Genomic DNA, 18,477 nt, shown 5'->3' with positions numbered 1-18,477 from the left:
GACTCCCCGTGTGCAAACCCGGAGCGGAGACTGTGGCCCGAGTGGTGAGGCTGGGGTCGGCGTGGGGTCCTGGCTTATCTGAGGGCCAGTGTGGGCTCCTGGGCTGGTCTGAGGGCTGAGTGGGCTCCTGGGCTGGTCTGAGGGGCTGAGTGTGCTTCTGGGCTGGTCTGAGGGGCCGGCATGGGGTCCTGAGCTGGTCTGAGGGGCTGAGTGGGCTCCTGGGCTGGTCCGAGGGGCCAGCGTGGGGTTCTGGGCTGGTCTGAGGGGTTGAGTGGGCTCCTGGGCTGGTCTGAAGGGCCAGCGTGGGGTCCTGGGCTGGTCTGAGGGGCTGAATGGGCTCCTAGGCTGGTCTGAGGGGCCGGCGTGGGCTCCTGGGCTGGTCTGAGGGCCTGAATGGGCTCCTGGGCTGGTGTGAGGGGCCGGCGTGGGGTCCTGGGCTGGTCTGAGGGGCTGAGTGGGCTCCTGGGCTGGTCTGAGGGGCCAGCGTGGGGTCCTGGGCTGGCCTGAGGGGCTGAGTGGGCTCCTGGGCTGGTCTGAGGGGCCAGCGTGGGGTCCTGGGCTGGTCTGAGGGGCTGACCTGGGCTCCTGGGCTGGTCTGAGGGGCTGGTCTGAGGGGCCGGCGTGGGAGAGTGGGCTGGTCTGAGGGGCTGGTGTGGGGTCCTGGCTGATCTGAGGGCCTGAGTGGGGCCCTGGGTGATCTGAGGGCCGGATTTCCCCTCAAGGCAGCAGGATGCTCCTGATGAGATCTAGTGTGTGGGAGGGAATGGCGTGGTCAGGGTGCCTCCTGGGCCCTTGTTTCTGGAGGCTGGTGTGGTGTGTGGGCTTGCTGATGCACCACGGAGGGCAGGCAGGTTGTGGGGCAGCCGCGGGAGGGGGCGCCTGGCTCGGCCTCTTTCCTGGCCGTGAGCTTCCGGTGCCGTCGGTCCCTAATGCCTCCTCACCACCTGGTACCTTGGCCGGCGCCCGGACTTCTCCTGGCCTGACTTGACTTAGGACGCCAAAAAATAAATGCCTCTGAGGGAAAACAGAAAGGGAAACTGCCTTGTAAGAGAATAAGACTTTTGAAAAGCAATCCCTAAAAAAAATGGAGGGATTTTTCCGCAAGAATTTTTCCACCCAGACATTTCAAGAGCTTTTCCGCTTTCCCAGTCTGGACTGACCAGGCCTTTGTGGGGCAGCCAGCACAGTTTCCCCACCATCCCCTCTGTTACCTCCGGACGGGGCCAGTGAGGAAGCGGAAGCACAGAGAGGGTAAGGGATTGCCCAGGGTCCCACGGCTCAGCAGTACTGACGTCAGAGTCTGGGCCCTTCTCTGTTGCAGAAGCATGCCAGGGCCAAATGATAATGCAATGAAACAGTTCATTAATGCTGCCTCTGCCTCAGGGCCTTTGCACCTGCGTTCCCGCTGCCTGAATTCTCTTTCCCAGGTTTCTGGGCGTGGCTGACTCCCTCTCAGCACTCACTTTAGAAACGATGTCACCTCTTCAGTCAGGCCTTGCTTGATCATCAGTTTAAAGTCACAGCCCTCTTCTACCCCCGTACCCCTTACTCCATCACCCTGTCCTGTTTCCTGCCCGGTACCTGTTATTGTCTGTAGGTATCTCTTCTGTTGACTTATGTGTTTGCTTTATTGCCCCCACCCCCTTGAGGGCAGTGACCTGTTGATTCTTTTACTGCTCTTTGTGGCATCTGGACTGGTGACGGTGTGTAGGGCCAAGGCAAACATTTGTTGAGTAAGGAAAGGCATTAATTGGGCTTCCCCAATGGCTCAACGACTTTCCTGGTAGCTCAGACGTTAAAGTGTCTGCCTACAATGTGGGAGATCTGGGTTCAATCCCTGGGTTGGGAAGATCTCCTGGAGAAGGAAATGGCAACCCACTCCAGTACCCTTGCCTGGACAATCCCATGGACGGAGGAGCCTGGTGGGCTACAGTCCATGGGGTTGAAAAGTGTTGGACATGACTGAGCAACCTCACTGATGGCTCAGCAGTAAAGAACTCTGCTGGGATGCAGGAGACACAGGAGATGTGGGTTCCATCCCTGAGTTCGGAAGATCCCCTGGAGGAGGGCATGGCAACCCACCCCAGTATTCTTGCCTGGAGAATCCCGTCCACGGGGTCGCAAAGAGTCAGACACAGTTGAAGCGACTGAGCATGCACGCGTGCAAAGGCATTAACCAGTCTATTCCACCCTCTTCTTTGTGGTCCCACTTCCTTCCTGCTCCCTGGCACAGAGGAGGCCCCTGTGGCCCGGGCTGGGTGTGCGACTTGCTCAAGGTCACTCCACTGGCCAGAGATCCAGGACGGAAGCCCGGGTGGTCTCTGTCCCAGCATCCTCCGTGTGTGTTGCCTGCACGAGCTGCTGTTTTTTGGACCAGGTGTGAATGCTTCCCAAGCTCACAGCCATTTGCCGGGGAATCGCGCTCCCGCCCCGCGGATCGGCTGTGTTCTCCGCACGGTGGCTGATGCTGCTGCGGCTCCATAAATATTAAATGGGTATTAAAAGAAAGCTCTGCGTTCCCAGTTTCCCTGATTTCTCTGAGCAGGGCCCATTGCAAACCCCCTTTATGTGAAATGCAGCGTTTCACTGCGGAGTGCCTCCCGGGACGCTGTGCCGCCTGCCTTTCCTGGCTGAATCCCCTGGTGCTGAGTGTCCTCCCCCACTGCGGCTGGCCGCAGGGCATGCAGGCACCCACCCGCTCCCTTGGGGCGGGGGGATGGGTGAGGGCCTGGTCCCTGCACCCCTCCCTTCATCTCTGCCTTCATCCTTGCATCTCTTCATCCTTCCCTCCATTTCTCCATCCTTCCCTCCATCCCTCCATCCGCACATTCACCAATTCAATATTTATGAAGCATCTGTGATGAGCCCTGGGGTGATGAGGATGGTGATGATAAAACCAACACTCACGATGTTTTTGAGCGTTTACTAGGCACTGGGCTCTGTGATAAGCTGTTTACACATGTCACCTCGTTTAATCCTCACGACTGTCTGATGCTGGCTACTCTTTCTCTCTTCCATTTCGTGGACAAGGAAACAGAGCCTCTGGCAGGTGAAGCCCCTTGCTCAGGGTCGCATAGCTGTGGGGCTGTGTGGGAGGTACCGGGGGATGAGCAATCGAGTGAGACCCAGGCTCAGCCCCCCGGGCACATGCAGGCCCTTCATGGGACCCTGGGACAAAGACCCCTGATCAAGGCTTCTCTGGGGAAATGCTGGCCTTGTGGAGGGGTGAAGGGTGAGGTTAGCCAGCTGGGGAGGAGGACAAAGGTGGTCCAAGCTGCGCGTGTCCAGACGTCAGCATCACCTTCTCTCTCTCCGTGCTGGGCTTGGCAGGAGACTTCACTTTTCTGTGACTCACCATTCTTATCTGCAAAATGGGAGAAATCAGAGTATCTATGTCATAGGTAGGTGGTGATCTTAGAGAAGGCCCCCTGAGAGGATTTGAATTGTGTGCTTTGAACACAGCACTCCTTAGCTGGAGGCATCTGAGCACTAGAGCCCGCTGGGTGCAGACCTGTGTAGCTGGAGTGTAGTTAGGGCCCACGGGTCTTGGGTCCTCATCATTGGAGCCATGGAAACCCAGGGAGAGGATTTCAAGCAGGGCCTTGATGTGGTCAGCTTGCATTTGAGAAAACTGAGGTTCTTCAAGGCTGCTGTGCTGTCTGCTTTGCTTGCATTGAATGCCCTTGGACCACAGGTACCCCAGTGCCTGGGCAGCACCTGCCCACAGCGGGCCTTCTGCACACAGGTCTCCAGTTGAGCCGAATAGTGTGATGTGGTGGTTTAGTCACTGAATCCTGTCCGACTCTTGCAACCCCGTGGGCTGTAGCCCACTGGGCTCCTCTGTCCATGGGATTTCCCAGGCAAGAATACTGGAGTGGGTTGCCATTTCCTCCTCCAGGGGATCCTCCCGACCCAGGGATCAAACTCGGGTCTCCTGCATTGCAGGCAATCTCCTGCATTGCAGGCAGATTTTTTTTTTACCAACTGAGCCACCAGGGAAGCCCCTGTGATTGTAATAGTACCTGAGAATATTAGCTAGGAACTTGGTACCTGTGCTCAGAATTCCTGTTCATTTAACTCATATAGCTGCTCTGGGAGGTGATGTTACTGTTATCAAATTTACTTTCCAGAAGAGGAAGCTGAGACTTAGATTAGGAAGTTGGCTTGAGATCACACCCTGGTGGCTCAGAGGATAACGAATCTGCCTGCAATGCAGGAGACCAGGGTTCGATCCCTTGGAGAAGGGAATGGCTACCCACTCCAGTATTCTTGCCTGGAGAATTTTATGGACAGAAGAGCCTGGCAGGCTACATTCCATGGGGTCGCAAAGAGTCGGACTTGACTGACCAACTTAACGCTTCAAGGTCAACACAGCAGCTCAGCACAAGGAGGGGACATTCAGACCTGGGCTGATGGAGCTTGCACCTCGGCGTTTGCCGCCCCAAGGCCTCTCCCAGGGATAACAGGATGGTAACAGGCCAGAGGCCTGGATGCCTGGACTCACCCAGCCAGGAGGCTGGCCACACAGCATGCGGTTAGGAGAGCTGATTTGCTTAGAAACAATGAACAGGACAGGGAACAGGGTGAGTCGTCTCCTGGAGAAAAGAGGCTGATTTTTTTCCCCTGATCTTCCCAAGTGGATAAGAGGGATGTGTATTCTGAATCAGGATGTATTTGGGAGGGGGGGAAGGGAGTGAGGGCAGAAGAGAAGGATATTGCTATTAATTGCACTGTCTATGGGCATGCTTGTTGAGAGTTAAAAAAATGAATAATCCACTTCTCCTTTGCACCTAATTAAAATGTTCTCCAGTCTTTACTTTTTGTCGTTTTCCTAATCTAGTTTATTTTCTGACTGTGTCTATTCTTCCACTTGCAAAGATGATTTTTCTTCGTTTAACGTGACTGGGATCGGACTGTCCAAGAATAGTTTAAATGATGTTATTTTCTCCTTGGTTAAATGTGGCACAGATGCAATCGTCGGAGGGTCTTAATGACCAAAACCTGAAACAAAACAAATCTTTGAAGCGTTTCCTATTTACATAGTTAAAAAAAAAATTATGGAAAAGAGCAAGAAAAAAAAAAAAAAGATGATCTTAGTTAAGAAGCTGCGGCTGTCGTGGCAAGTCTGTGTATCAGAGTAGGATGGAATCTTATCCAGGATTCCACATAGCTGAGCTGGAATCGAAAAGGAACAGTTTCATCCAGTAACTACAAATACAAACTGCACTTTCCAATGAACGAAATGAAAAAAATATATATAGCATTTTTGAGTGGTTTCAAGGTTTGACTGGGCACAGCGAAATTCCTGAGATCCTTACAAAGCTTTTGAGAAGGTTTTTTTTTTTTTCTTTTAAAGTAGGTCTTCCCCTTCCCTACCCCACACCGCAACGGCCACCCCCTGAGTTGAGTTGGTATACAGCAAGCTTTCTGGGAAAATCCCTTCTCCAGGCGCTGCTAAAAGATCTTTAGGCGAAATGGTTGTTGATGAAGGAATTTGCGCCCGCGCTGTCTTCACCTGCTTGGGCTTGTATGGTGCGCATGTGGGTCTGTGTTGGAGAGTGTGTATGCTTGGGTGGGGGGAGGTCTGTGGGGAGGGCGTGGGGTTGGAGGTGATTCCTTCTTATTCCCCGATCCTGAAAAGTGAAACTTACCTTACCTGTTTCCAGAATACCAGCCATTGTCTTCCTCATCTCACGGTCACCCTATGGGCTCCGGGGGCGGGAGGGGGGCGGTGGTGGTTTGTTGAAGGCAGAAAAAAAGTCTTAAGTATTTAAACATGTTGGACCATGCATGCATCTGTCCATGGTGTTGTGGTTTTTTTTTTTTTTTTTTGGTCCCCTCCCTCCCTTCCCTTTTCTTTTTACCAAAGTATATTCATCAAACTGCTGAGTTGGAAAGATTTGTAATGAGTTTTTGAGCTGTACGACTGTGGGTTTTTTTTTCCCTCTTCCCCGCCCTCTCCCTCTTTCTAAATCTTCATCTGACATTAAATAAAGCAAATCCCAAACAGATTAACTGTCGCCTGGTTCTGCTCCGTTTCCTCAGTCTGTTCCCAGGTCTGGCTCGGGGCCGGGCGGCGGGAGATGCCCGCGGGGCCCGCGGAGGTCCATGTGGCGCGCTAGGTGGGACCCCGGCGTCCTGAAGGCAGAGGCCCTGGCCCTCCTGCCCTGCGGCCTGGGCATGGCCTTCTCGCAGTCCCACGTGATGGCCGCCCGGAGGCACCAGCACAGCCGGCTCATCATCGAGGTGGACGAGTACAGCTCCAACCCCACCCAGGCCTTCACCTTCTACAATATCAACCAGGGCCGCTTCCAGCCGCCACACGTGCAGATGTAAGTGGGCACCCCTGATGGAATCCACATCCCACCCCCCCTGGTGGGGGAGGGGGCGAGAGCAGGAGGGCCGCCCGGGGGGTGGGCTCCTGGACTCGGGGTACCCCACCGTCTCCTGCGCGTTGACGGCGGTGGATGGTGAGGCTCGGGATGGGAGGGACGGGGGAGAAGCTGCAGTGTGCTGGCCTTGTGGGCCGACTCTGGCCCGGAGTCTTGTTTCCTTTGGCCAGGAGGACGTTTTACAAACATTGAAAAACGACGTGATGGCACGTAAAAATCCAGAGTTCTGGCTTTGCTCTACGAAACCCAAAGTCGTGGCAACCCCAGGCCCGTTTGGCCTCGTGGCAGCGTCTGGGGGGCGGGGGGCATTGAGTTCCAGCTGCCGCCCCCTTGCTGTTTGGGTTACTGACCCCCTGGTCTAATTCCTGTTCCTCGTTGCACAGATGGGGAGACTGAGGAGCAGAGAGGGGGCAAGACGAGACTTGCTGCAGGACCAGGACAGGGCGAGACCCTGGTCGTGGCCTGACTGTTCTCCTTTCCTTCTGCCCAGACCCCTTTGGCTTCCCCCAGAGGACTGGGGAATTCTGCCACCTGCCCTTTGGGGCTGATGGAAAATATCAGAGGCGCCCCAGCAGTAGGGCCGCAGTGAGAGCACAGACTCAGGACCCGTGCATGAGGAGAACCTTTCTGCTCCCTGGGTCTTTTCCAGCGGTCGGGAGAGGAGCCCATGGCACGGGGTAGAGGGGGATAAATTCCAGGCCCGGCCCTGGGCAGCTCCCTGTGCCACTTCATCTCCCCCTCCTTGTCTCCGCTGGTCCGTCCATCAGTCCGGCCAGACAGGTGACCCCCCGCAAGCCCAACACAGCTGGCAGGCGCCAGAGCTGACATCTGCCTCCAATCCAGGGTGTTCTGCATGCTTAGCATCCTTTCCTGGTGATGTCTGTGGACAGGAGTACTTACGTGCTTTCCTCTGAGAGTTTAGGCTTTGTCTGCTCCACTGTTGAAACTCCTCTCAGCCTCTTTGGGGTGCCCCTGTGCTGGGTCTGTCTGGGTCTCTGACAAGCCCCTGGTGAGTGGAGAGCCCCGCGAGTCCCCAGTGACAATATAGGAGATGAGAGCTGTGATGGGAGGTTGCTGGGCTGTGGGGCCCAGGGCAGGTCCCCAGACCAGCAGGCTGGTCAGATTCCCCCCCCTCCGCCGAGGACACAGGGCTCGGCTTCCTCTTGGGCCATGGGCACTAGCTCTGGGCGGCAGTGGTCACGTGAAGTGCTGGCCGCTGCCCGTTTAGGGAGACAGGAGGATCTGGGATGTTAACCGAGTCGAGAAGGAGCCCGGGGGAGTTCCACTCCCAGGCCCAGAGGTGGTGTGACTGGGTCGCTGCCTCGTGTTCCTGTGTGGTTCCCTCAGGATGAGTCTTCTGTTGTAAAGGGTGGGTGCAGGGATTATTCGTGGGAGCAAGGGCTCTGGAGGGCAGGGGGCACCCAGCCTGGGGGTGGGCCCCAGCACTAGGACCTCCCTCTTCCCCGCAGTGTCTGCTCTGGTAAATGCTCATTTCCGTGGGGGCTGCAGGGCTGGCATTGTCAATAAGATGAGATGGTTGGATGGCATCATCGGCTCAGCAGACATGATGAGTTTGAGCAAACTCTGGGAGATGAAGGACAGGGAAGCCTGGTGTGCTGCAGTCCGTGGGGTCGCAAAGAGTTGAACACGACTGAGAAATTGAAGGATAAGAACAAGATTTCTCTTTGGGAAACTCCCTGCAATGTCTAGTTTGGAACCAGACTGGCAGATTTGGGCAGGACGGGAGGCCTTGAGTCTCAAGCACGCTGTTCCTTGGTCTCTCTGGGACCTTGAGGCCTGGCATGGCTGCTGCAAGGGGAGGCCTTCCCAGGGCCGGGTGTTCTCTTCTGTTGATGGAATTGGTCCTCCTGGGCTGCAAGTACAGCGCCTGAGGTCCCCAGATGCTGCTGGGAATGGTTGAGAGCCCCAGGCCTCAGGCGGAGCAGGTGGGGGTGTGTGTGTGTGCGTGTGCCTGTGTGCACGCCCATTCAGGGGGTGCCTGGGCGCAGATAAAGCCAAGTAGAGACAGGCAGAGCTGTCATGTAGGGGACCCCTGGGTAGCCCCAGTTGCAGAACAGAGCTAGGGCTACAGAAGTCAGGAGAGTTGGGGGAGCCCAGGAGCTGAGGGAGGACCCTCTGGAGAAAGTGCCTTGTAGGTTGAGACCCAGAGAAGCAGGAGCAGGGGCAGCAAGTTGGGAAGTTGCCGCAGGGTCTGAGCCAAAGGTGGTGGGAATGTCCAGGAACTTCCAACCCAGGCAGGAGGCTCGCGGGCCCCTGTGGGTCAGGCTGTGTCAGAGGAAGGGCGGTGAGTGGCCAGGTGAGAGGGGTCAGTCCCCCCATCTAACAACTCTGGCTTATTGGTTCATTTCTTCATTCACTTACCCACCCGGGGTGTCTGTGAGCAAGTTGCCAAACACGCTGGTTAGTTAGGAATGTGGGCTCCAGGGGCATCCTTGGTGGCTCATTTGGTGAAGAGTCTGCCTGCAATACAGGAGACCCAGGTTCCATCCCTGTGTTGGAAAGATCCCCTGGAGAAGGAAATGGCCATGCATGCAGTATTCTGGCCTGGAGCATCCTGTGGACAGAGGAGCCTGGTGGGCTACAGTCCACGGGGTTGCAAGGGTAGGACATGACTTAGTGACTAAACCACCGCCATGGGCTCCAGGGTAGACCACCTGGATTTGAGTCCTGGCTTTGCCGCTTGATTGTGATGTGTCTCTTGGTGCCTCTGTTTCCCCGCCTACATAATGCTGCTCCTTGTATTGCTGAGGATCAAGTATGTGGATCCACGTAGGGAGGGGCCTGGCGGCAGGCATCCATGCCTGCTGGGCTAGGTGCTCGGGACTCAGCAGTGACCACAGATGGGGCCTCGCCTGCACTGAGCTGATGATCCCGCGGGCTGTGCCATGAAAGTCATAAAGTGCAGTAGCGTAGGGTTCTGTAGCACTAAGTGCCCTGGAGAAAAAGCTTAATGGTTTTTTGCAGTCACTTAGCTGTTGTGGGCAGAGCAGGTTCACACTGGCCTGCCCCGCTCCATCCCTCCTGGCTTGCTCTGTGCGGTCCCCTCCTGAGGCTCAGGCAATAGGGCTTGGGGGGTGGTTAGGGATTTTGGCCGGGCCCCCGAGGAGAGCATACAGCGAGCCCCGGCTCTGGACTCCTGGTCCAGTGCTCTCTGATTGTCTGCTTGGGTCACCCTGGCTTGGAAATGCAGCTTTGCACATAGCCAGGTGAAGCCGGGCCCCTGCAGGACTAGGTGGGTGGCCACTGTCTCCCACCCCCCTTCTTCCGACTCACACCCTGCGCGCAGAGGAAGCGTGTGGGTTTCCATGGCGAGTCTCCACCGAGGGAGATGCCACTTCCCAACATGTGATTTATCGCCGCCCTGGGCTTTGTCTCGGGGTGAGGGAGCGAGGGGCCTTATTTAATAAATCCACAATTTATATTTAATAACAACAATGATAGCCCAAACGTGGCCTCCGATGGAGCCCTGTGATTTATGCGGTTGCCCCCAGAGACCCTGGTGGTAACCAGGCTGCCTTTGCCTGAAGAATGAATGTCTGGATCTGGGGCTCTGGGTTTGGAGCCCTGAGACCAAAGACCCCCCTCACCCTGGGGACTGAGCAGTGCTGCCCCTGGGGAGATCCCCTCTAGGTACCAGCCCCTGTGTCCTGAGCGGGGCAGGTGGACCACTGGCCTGGTGCTCAGTGAGTGAGAAGGCAAGAACCGTGCAGGAGGGACAGATTACCATGGGGGTCCACCTTAGAGGAGACTGGAGCCAGGCGTGGCAACTCCTCTTTGGCCTTTGTTTATTTATAATATTTATTTATTTGTTTGACTGTGCTGGGTCTTCACTGGGGCACGTGGGGTCTAGTTCCCTGACTGAACCCAGGCTCCCTGGGTGGGAGCATTGAGTCTTGGCCACTGGACCACCAGGGAAGTCCCTCTTTGTCTTTAAAAGGAGTCCTATTGGTGGAGACTCAGTTCAGTTCAGTTCAGTTATCCAGTCGTGTCCGACTCTTTGCAACCCCATGGCCTGCAGCATGCCAGGCCTCCCTGTCCATCCCCAACTCCCGGGGTTCACCCAGACTCGTGCCCATCGAGTCAGTGGTGCCATCCAGCCATCTCATCCTAGTGGAATCATTTAAAGACCCTCCAAGCACGTCAGGCTGTGCGGGGGTCCTTGATGAATGTGGCAGGGTGGGGGGCATCACTCTGTGCCAGGCCAGGAGTGTCCCCTGGTTCCTGGCCTCCTCACTGGGTAAGGCTGGAGAGCTGATGCCCTCACTAGGTGAGATGGAGGCTTCAGAAGGGGCCCAGTGGCCCCTAGCCTGTCCAGGTGCTGCGAGGTCTCTAGGAGACAGTGAGGGTCAGCCTTGAGCCCAGGAGAGGTGGGGTTTGGGGTGGGACGGCAGGCAGGCGGCCCTCACCTGGGCTCTGTCTGTTCTCAAGTGCCACCCTGAACCTCTCCCCAAGGGCTCCGGATGCAGTTCTGTTTTCTGGGACCTTGCTTTCTCCCTCCTGCCTCCAGGCTTTGCACAGGCTGCCTCCCCTAGTCTATATCCTGCTAACATGGACTCATCCTTCGGATCTCATCTCCTCGGAGTGCCTTCCCTGATCCCTCACCAAATATCTCTCTGGCTGCCCTCCCCCCCCCCCCCCCCCAAGATCTAGGCACGCAGAGCCTCCCATTCATGGCACTGCTTCAGCCTGTGCTGATACATGCACTCGTGGGAGAGCTTTCTAAGCGTTCCTTCCCTCCACCAACACGGGCTATCTCCCAAGCCTAGCACAGCGGACAGGAGGAGGGAAAGAAAAGGGAGCGAGGATCAGGCAAGGCACACGCTCCAGGAAGAGTGGGGGATCAAGGAGGGCTTCCTGGTGGCGACGGCATAACCCCTGGGCTTGGAGGACCAGCAAAATCAAAGCCAGGATGTGGGGAGGAAGGGAGGCATGGGGACTCCGGGTGCAGGCTTGGCTTAGAGCCAGTGCTTGGTGGGAAGGAGCCTTAGGCAGTTGAGCAGCTCAGCACCAACCAGTCCTTGCCTTCCCCTGGGCCTCCGTTTCCCCACTGGTAGGAGAGGAGGAGACTAGAGGTATCTCTCATTCTAAAAGCCGTGGCTGGTGCCCAGTCACATGACTGGACACGGTTTTGGAACTTCACTGAAGACAAGTCCTGTGCCATCCAGTCCCCTGACCTTCAGGGTACCCTGTTTCCCCAGAAATCGAGATAATGGGGTGGCGGATGGCCTCTTCCTCCCATGCCTATGTGAGTTTTTGGCATCAGCAGTTGCACTTCCAGGGTGTCAGTGGCTCAGGGGAGAGACCGAGAGGGGGGCCAGGACATAGGACACAGGCTGCAAGGGGCATGCATCAGGTTTCCAGTTCTCACAGCATCTCCAAGAGAGTGGGTGGTCCCCACTGCACAGAGCCGGATGGGAGGCTGGGAGGGTCCTGGGCACAGTGAGGAGGCCGCTGAGCCCAGACGCTACCCTGGATCTGGGCGCTGGAGGCTGGGTTCTCTATTCTGCATCTTCCCTGCCGCCAGGGTTCCTGTGGGAAGGTCCCGGGGGAGGCTGGGGGGACTCGGTGACAGGTTTCAGGTCTCAGAGAAAGAGGGAAAGAGCCACAGACTTGCTCGGGGCCATCTCGGCAGGTAGACGCTTTGCGGGAGTCGAGTTTACCCCCTCCCAGACCTGGAACATTTATTTCCATCCTTTCTCTCTGGTCCCCCAAAGAACGTGGCTGGGAAATAACCATTTTCCTCTGTTTTATGAGGTTAAATGCTCCAATTCCTGTTCTGAAGACCCAGGTTCAAAGTCTACTCTATAACTTAGGAGCCCCGGTCCTGGGTGTGGGACTAACCTTTCCAGCCCTCAGTTACTTGCTACACCGAGCTGCTACAACTCAAGGGTTAGCCAGATTGCAAACTGTCGTATGGGTAAAGGAGAGTGTCCTGGCTCACGTCCAGGTTTGGGCCCAGCTTCAGGCACAGTGGGATCTCGGGCTCAGCTGGTGTTGCCAAGCCCTCCCACCCTTTGCGTGCGCTCCTCAGTACCCTCATTCTTTTCCTCCCTTCGAAACACAGGTGGGGTTTCTAGGAGCTGCACAAGGTCTCCATGGGTGTCCAGCAGGTGTTTGGTATTTAGTATGCTGGACTCAAGAAGCATTTGTCTATAGATTGACTGGATGCAATGAAGTAAGGCCTGGAAACAGTCCAGCTTGGTGTGAGTTCTGGAACCAAAAACTGGCTTCAAATCCCAGCTCCACCAGCTTCCGTAGCTGAGATCCTGGGCAAGTCCACCTTTTCTTTTTTTAAAAAAAATTCTTTTTTTAATGTGGGCCATTTTTAAAGGCTTTATTGAATTTGTTAGAATATTGCTTGTTTTATGTTTTCCTTTCTTGGCCACAAGGCCTATGGGATCTTAACTCCCCAACCAGGGATCAAACCCACACCCCCTGCATTGGAAGGTGTGGTCTTAACCACTGGACCGCCAGGGAAGTCCCTAGCCAGCCTTTTTTGATCCTCCGTTTCCTCATCTATGAAATGGGCGTATGCAGAGTGCCCTGCTCAGACGGTCCCTGTGAGGGTGAAGAGAGCGGATACGTGTACAGTGCTTTGCACACAATGAGCTCTCCACCTGTGGGAATCATCAATATCATTACTGTTGTTATTATTTCAAGGTTGAGCATTTGTTACAATCCGAATAGCTGGAGGACAGTGCAGGGAAATAAAAGTCTGTTTTTGTTTTTTCCTCTGGGGATTATTAGGTTTGCCTCCTCACGGAGCTCAGAGGCCTCAGGGCGAAGAGAAACAAGCGCGGAGTTAATTAAAGAGCCTGGGCTCCAGGAGCAGGCCCAGCCTGACTAGTGCCCGTGGAATTTGTGTGCTCCTGGCTGGCGGGCGGCAGGAGCGTCAGCTGGCTCAGGACTCCTGCACGGAGGGACGCACAGGACAAGGGGTCGCTGGGGTCCGGGGCGGCTCTGGGGATGGCGTCTCACTCCCTGCGTCCCCCTTCTTTGTCTCTTGGACTTGGTCTCAGCCGCCTTGTGGCATCTTTACAACCTCGGTGTATGTGAGGCCAGTGAATGAATGGATGAGTTTGATTGACTCACTCATGTTAATTACTGGGCCAGGCCAATAGCCCAGTAGTGACTGGCTGCCTTGCTCCAATATCAGCTGTGTTAGGGGCAGACGGGTGGATTCCCAGGCCTCTTACCTGTAAGACTTGTCTGTCATATGGTGGGTGGAGGCGGGGAGCGACCCAGAGGACAGAGGAGTGGCAGGAATTCCTGGGAGGGAGATTTGCGCTTCTCGACTGGTTGAGGCATCACCTCCTCCTGGCAAGTTCAGGGGGCCCCAGGCCAGACTAGGGCCTTCTCTGGCCCCCAGGCCCTCTGCTGCCCCATGCGACCTTGTGGCTTTATTGTTACTACCTGGCCAAGTCTCCTCTCCACCATCAGTCTGGGACCTGGCCCAGTTCATTCAGTTCTCCAGCTCTGAGCTCATAACTGGTACCCAGTAGGCGTTCAGGGTGTGTTTTGTTGAATGAATGAGGGACGGAAGGAATGAAAGAATGGAAGAGAAAGGACTCTGAGAACCCTCCTGTTGCACATCATCAGACTCAGAAATTCTTCCTTTTCCCCGATCGGACCTAACTCTGACCCGCTGGGGGTCCTCACTTGACTTAACCACCCCCAGCAAAGGGCCCTGGGAGTCTCTCCCCCGGAGGCCGGGTGACGGGGAGATGCTGGCACAGGGCTGCGGCTGCTGCCGGGCGGATGGAGCTTCCTCGTGCTCTCTGCACATTAGCATGCTGAACCCACGTCTCTCGTAAGGTGTTAATTAAATTTCTTCGAAGTATATTGTCTGAAAAAAAAAAAAGGATAATTAGAAAGATGTCTTTACAAGTATTTATGTAACTGATATGGTACCGCTTTTGGTTTGCCGCATAATTAGATTTAAACACAGCTCCTCGAGCGGCATACTCGTTTGGAGAGAGCAGCTCGTTGAAATGTCATTGCGCTGTTTTTCAGCATTTTGAGCCTGGCAGAAACAATCAGCTGAGGAGGCAAGAGCCGGGGTTCTTGGGGAGTGCGCAAACTGGGAGCAGGGAGCTGGGGTTGTTTCCCACGGTCCTCATTTATTCCCTGGGACGCCCGGGCCACCTGCTCAGTATCCTGTGCAAGACAAGAGGGCTTCCAGGGCCTCCCGGGGACCGAGAGCTTACAGTTACACAGCTACAGCTTTTACATTTTCTGAGTGTCGTTGCCTAGTGAGGGACGGAGCTCCATTATACAGGTGAGCAAACCAAGGCCAGGCATTTTCTTGAAGTTATATGTTAGTGATGATCAGCAGATCTGGGTCTTCTAAATCCAGAGCTGTTTTCCTGCAGGACCCTGGAAAGCCCTCATTCTCAACATGATCAGACCAGCTCATAGGTTTGGAAAATTGCTGTCTGCCTTTCGTTTATCCCATGAAATCCTGCCCTGCACACGTGGCTCTCCCTGGATGCTCTCTCTGCACGGCCCTGCAGAGTCAGTTCTTCCAACTGGATGAGGACCTCAGTCCATGCATCCTCCAGGGGGCGGGCAGCAACCCCCCAAGGGGGTGAAACCTGGACTTTCGGGGGTGAAAAAAATCTTACTCTTATTATAAAGCGCAGATACACACATCGTAAATGAACAGTATACAGAGTATCTGTGGTGTTAAAATTTCACAAGAGAGGAGTGAGTAGAAAAAGCATCAGGTCCCTTAGAGGCTGATGATGAAAAAAAAAATGGTTGAGAGGCACTGCTTGTCAAACAGCAGGTCAATTGTGGTCATCACACAGGTGCACGTAGGCCACGTGCTGGACTGTACCTGTCAGCTCTTCCCATTCATCACCTCCTTTAACCCTCGCACAACACCCAGGGGTTTCTGTGTTACAGAGGGGAAACTGAGGCTCAGGGGGAAATCTTCTGCCTGATTGGTGAGTGGAGGGTCAGGGTTCGATGTGGGTGGATGTGATCTGGACCACATATGATCTGATCTGGATGGGACGTGCGCTGTAGGCTCCTGACGCTTTGACCCCTGGACCCCACGGTCCCCTCTCTCCCCAGGGTGGACCCGGTGCCTCATGACGCCCCCAAGCCGCCCGGCTACACCCGCTTTGTCTGCGTGTCTGACACCCACTCGAGGACGGACCCCATCCAGATGCCCTACGGCGACGTGCTGATCCACGCGGGGGACTTCACGGAGCTGGGGCTCCCGAGCGAGGTGAAGAAATTCAACGAGTGGCTGGGTAGGTGCCAGAAGGGGTGGCGCCTGGGAGCGGCCAGACTCGGGGCAGACCCCTGCCGCCGCCCCTCCTCCCTGCTCTGCCTGGCCCCTCCCCAGCCTCTGTCACCTGTCCACCTCCCCTGGGAAGCCCGTGACCTCCAGGACCAGGCCTCACCCCTCTGACTATCTCATCACACCTGGGAGGTCTCCTGCCCCAGCACGTGTCTCTGCTGTGACTTTCTATTTGTTTGTGGGATATTTTTCGGCCCGGGAGACTCCCTTCCAAAGGCAAATCCAGGTTTGTTTTTGTCCGGTTACGTGTCCAGCCCCCAGTACCTGGTCCAGGTAAGTACCCAATAAATAACTGAATGAATGAATGAATGGGCGAGTCAGTGGCTGAGTGGGTGAACAAATGAATGACTGTCTGGGAACAGTGATGCCAAGGCAGGCGCTCAGCTGGTTGGACCGGCTCGGACACCCACCACCCTTGACCGCTGCCCAAGTGAGAGGCCCCTCCTGGCCCCGTGGCCCCAGCAGGAGCCCAGGGGCCCCAGTGTGGGCTCCTCTGTGGGCAGCTGTTGGTACAGCAGCTGAGCCGGCGCCGTCCCACACCGTGGGAGATGGTGGGCCGGGATTGCAAGCACAACCCCCAGGGTTTTGTCTCTGGTTTTGCTTTCTTGCAAAATAAGAAAGACATAAATATGGGGTGCCCTCCTGGGAAAAGCTGCTTGCTTGGAATCCAGAGAAACCTCATGGCAACTCTCCCTGCCACAGCCCCAGTGGGGACTGCTGGACGGCCCCGGTGGGCAGGCCTGCTATCTCGGAGGCGTGGAGCCGGGGCCGGCCCACCTCCCCTCGCAGCCCCTCATGGCCGCCAGACGGTCCCCCGCGTCTCCCCAGGGGCATCCCGCTGTGCAGTTGGCTGGGAGCTCCGCGAGCAGAGGGCCAGGAGCGAGGCGGGTAGCTGCAGCGAGAGAGGCCCGGCTTTGCCAGTCGAGACAAATATTTACAAGCAAGGCCTTTCCCTCCTCTTGGCAGGCTTGGAGCTTTCAATATTGATCTTTTGAATGGGAAATTCTAATTGAGGCCCCTGTTTGGGCTGAAACCTGTGAAGGCTGGGATGGGGTGGGGGGGCGCTCCTCCAGGAGGTGAGTCTGCCCCAGTGCGTCTCCCTTTGCCAGGTCCTAGGAAGGGGGCCCTCACGGAGATGGCTTTCTCTTGAATATTTATTTATTGGATTTTGGCTGCATCAGGTCTTAGTTCCTGGGAGGCCTCATCCCTCTTCAGTTAGTTGTGGTGTTTGGGCTTAGTTGTCCCATGGCATGTGGGATCCTGGTTTCCCCAACCAGAAATCTAACCTGTGTCCCCTGCATGGCAAGGCAGATTCTTAACCACTGGCCCACCGGGGCAGTCCCGAGGCTGCTTTCTTAGCCCCCTGCTCTAGGGTCTCAAAGAGACGTAAGGCTGAACCGAGAGTCCATGTCCCCGGCAGAGAGCAGGAGTCGCTGGTGGCTGGGTACGTGCTCTGCCAGGCCCGCTTGGTAGGCTCCTTATCGCTGCTGCCCAGTTGGATGTGAGGAGCAGCTGTTTGGCATGGGCGCTGTCTGGATCCTTATCTGACCAAAGGCGATGTTGGCCCGCCCCCCGCCCTGAGGTTCCCAAAGGTGGGGACTGTTTCTGATGTACCCCCGGCCCAGACGTGTGCCTCTCCACGCTGAGTGAGTAATGAAGCCAACAGCTGCATGTACCATGGGGGGTGGGTGGCCGGGGCGGGGGGCTGGTGGCCAGGGCTGGTGGCCGGGGGCTGTGAGTTCTCAGTGCAGGTGCTGAGGGTGGCCTCCCCCTGGATGGGAGGTTTCGGGGACAAGCTGTCGCTGGGTTGGGTTTGGCCTGAAAATCGGGGATTTTGTGCGGGGAAAGGGGTAACTGAGGCCAGAGCCTTCGTGGGACACGTGAGAGGTGGCATTATGTGTCCAGGCTGGAGGGAGGGGGTCTGGGGGAACGTGAGGGCAGTGAGCCTGAAAAGAGGCATGAGGCCTCCCAGAGACTCTGAAGCCGAGTGGAAGCCAGGGGCTTGGGAGGCCCGCCTGGTGAGATGGCCATTTTAGGAAAATCTCTCTATCTGCCTCTTAGTAGAAGTCAGAACTAGGTGCCGTGGGAATTTGCCGGGGGGAGCTTTCTTGGTAATTTGCACTTGGTGTTGGATTGATTTATTTGCCCGATCGTGGCAGGTGGGAAGGGTGAACTTGCAGAGGGGTCTTCCTTTTACAAAAGGGGCTTCTCCCCTTGGCAGCCTTGAAGAGTTTGCAGATGTCAGTGCTTGTCACTCAAGTGGACTGGGTGGAGCTTGAGGCTGAGGAGTGACTGAATGGGTGGGGGGGGAAGGGGCGGGGGGGTTGGGGGGGGGAGGGGAGGGAGGGGGCGATTTGCATGTGAGCATCAGTAGGAATGGTTTAGAGCATCCAACTGCAGCCGGCTTCTTGGGAGCGTGCCCGCTGAGCAAAGGGACTCACCTCTGAGGGCTTGTGGTTCACGTGCCCAGGGATGTGGTTGGTGATCATGGTGGAGAGATGGACTCAGGAGGTGTGGTTTTATAAAGAGCTCGTGTTTATCAACTCTTCACGTGTGCTGGGTGCCCTTTATGTATATTTTTAAATCATTTGATTCGCTTGGTCAGGGGATGAGGCAGGAGCTATTATCATCCCCATTTAACAGAGGAGAAACTGAGGCTCAGAGGAGTGAAGTAACTTGCCTGAGGTCACTCAGCCAGCAAGTAGCAGAGCTGGGATTCAAACCTAGGCAGTTGGACTCTGGAGCCAAGCTCTC

The 18,477-nt window shown here is 56.0% G+C and overlaps 1 protein-coding gene across 4 annotated transcripts in view; it reads left to right on the top strand.

Moving 5' to 3' along the window:
- MPPED1 (metallophosphoesterase domain containing 1) overlaps positions 1 to 18,477 on the top strand; it is an 83,298-nt gene that overhangs the window by 8,061 nt on the left and 56,760 nt on the right. For 3 of the 4 annotated variants that reach the window (XM_044940799.2, XM_025282727.3, XM_025282728.3), the window contains exons 2-3: positions 6,046 to 6,332; positions 15,492 to 15,673. In XM_044940799.2, coding sequence (XP_044796734.1) covers positions 6,109 to 6,332; positions 15,492 to 15,673 — 406 coding nt within the window. In that variant the 5' untranslated portion in view covers positions 6,046 to 6,108. Of the gene's footprint in view, positions 1 to 5,391; positions 5,533 to 6,045; positions 6,333 to 15,491; positions 15,674 to 18,477 lie in introns of those variants that run through there. The other variant, XM_044940798.2, reaches the window with a different exon arrangement.

Source organism: Bubalus bubalis, chromosome 4 (genome assembly GCF_019923935.1).
Source record: "Bubalus bubalis isolate 160015118507 breed Murrah chromosome 4, NDDB_SH_1, whole genome shotgun sequence".
Classification (NCBI taxonomy): Eukaryota; Metazoa; Chordata; class Mammalia; order Artiodactyla; family Bovidae; genus Bubalus; species Bubalus bubalis.
The sequence above is the reverse complement of the archived record's forward strand: the minus strand, read 5'-3'. Positions and strand labels throughout refer to the sequence as shown.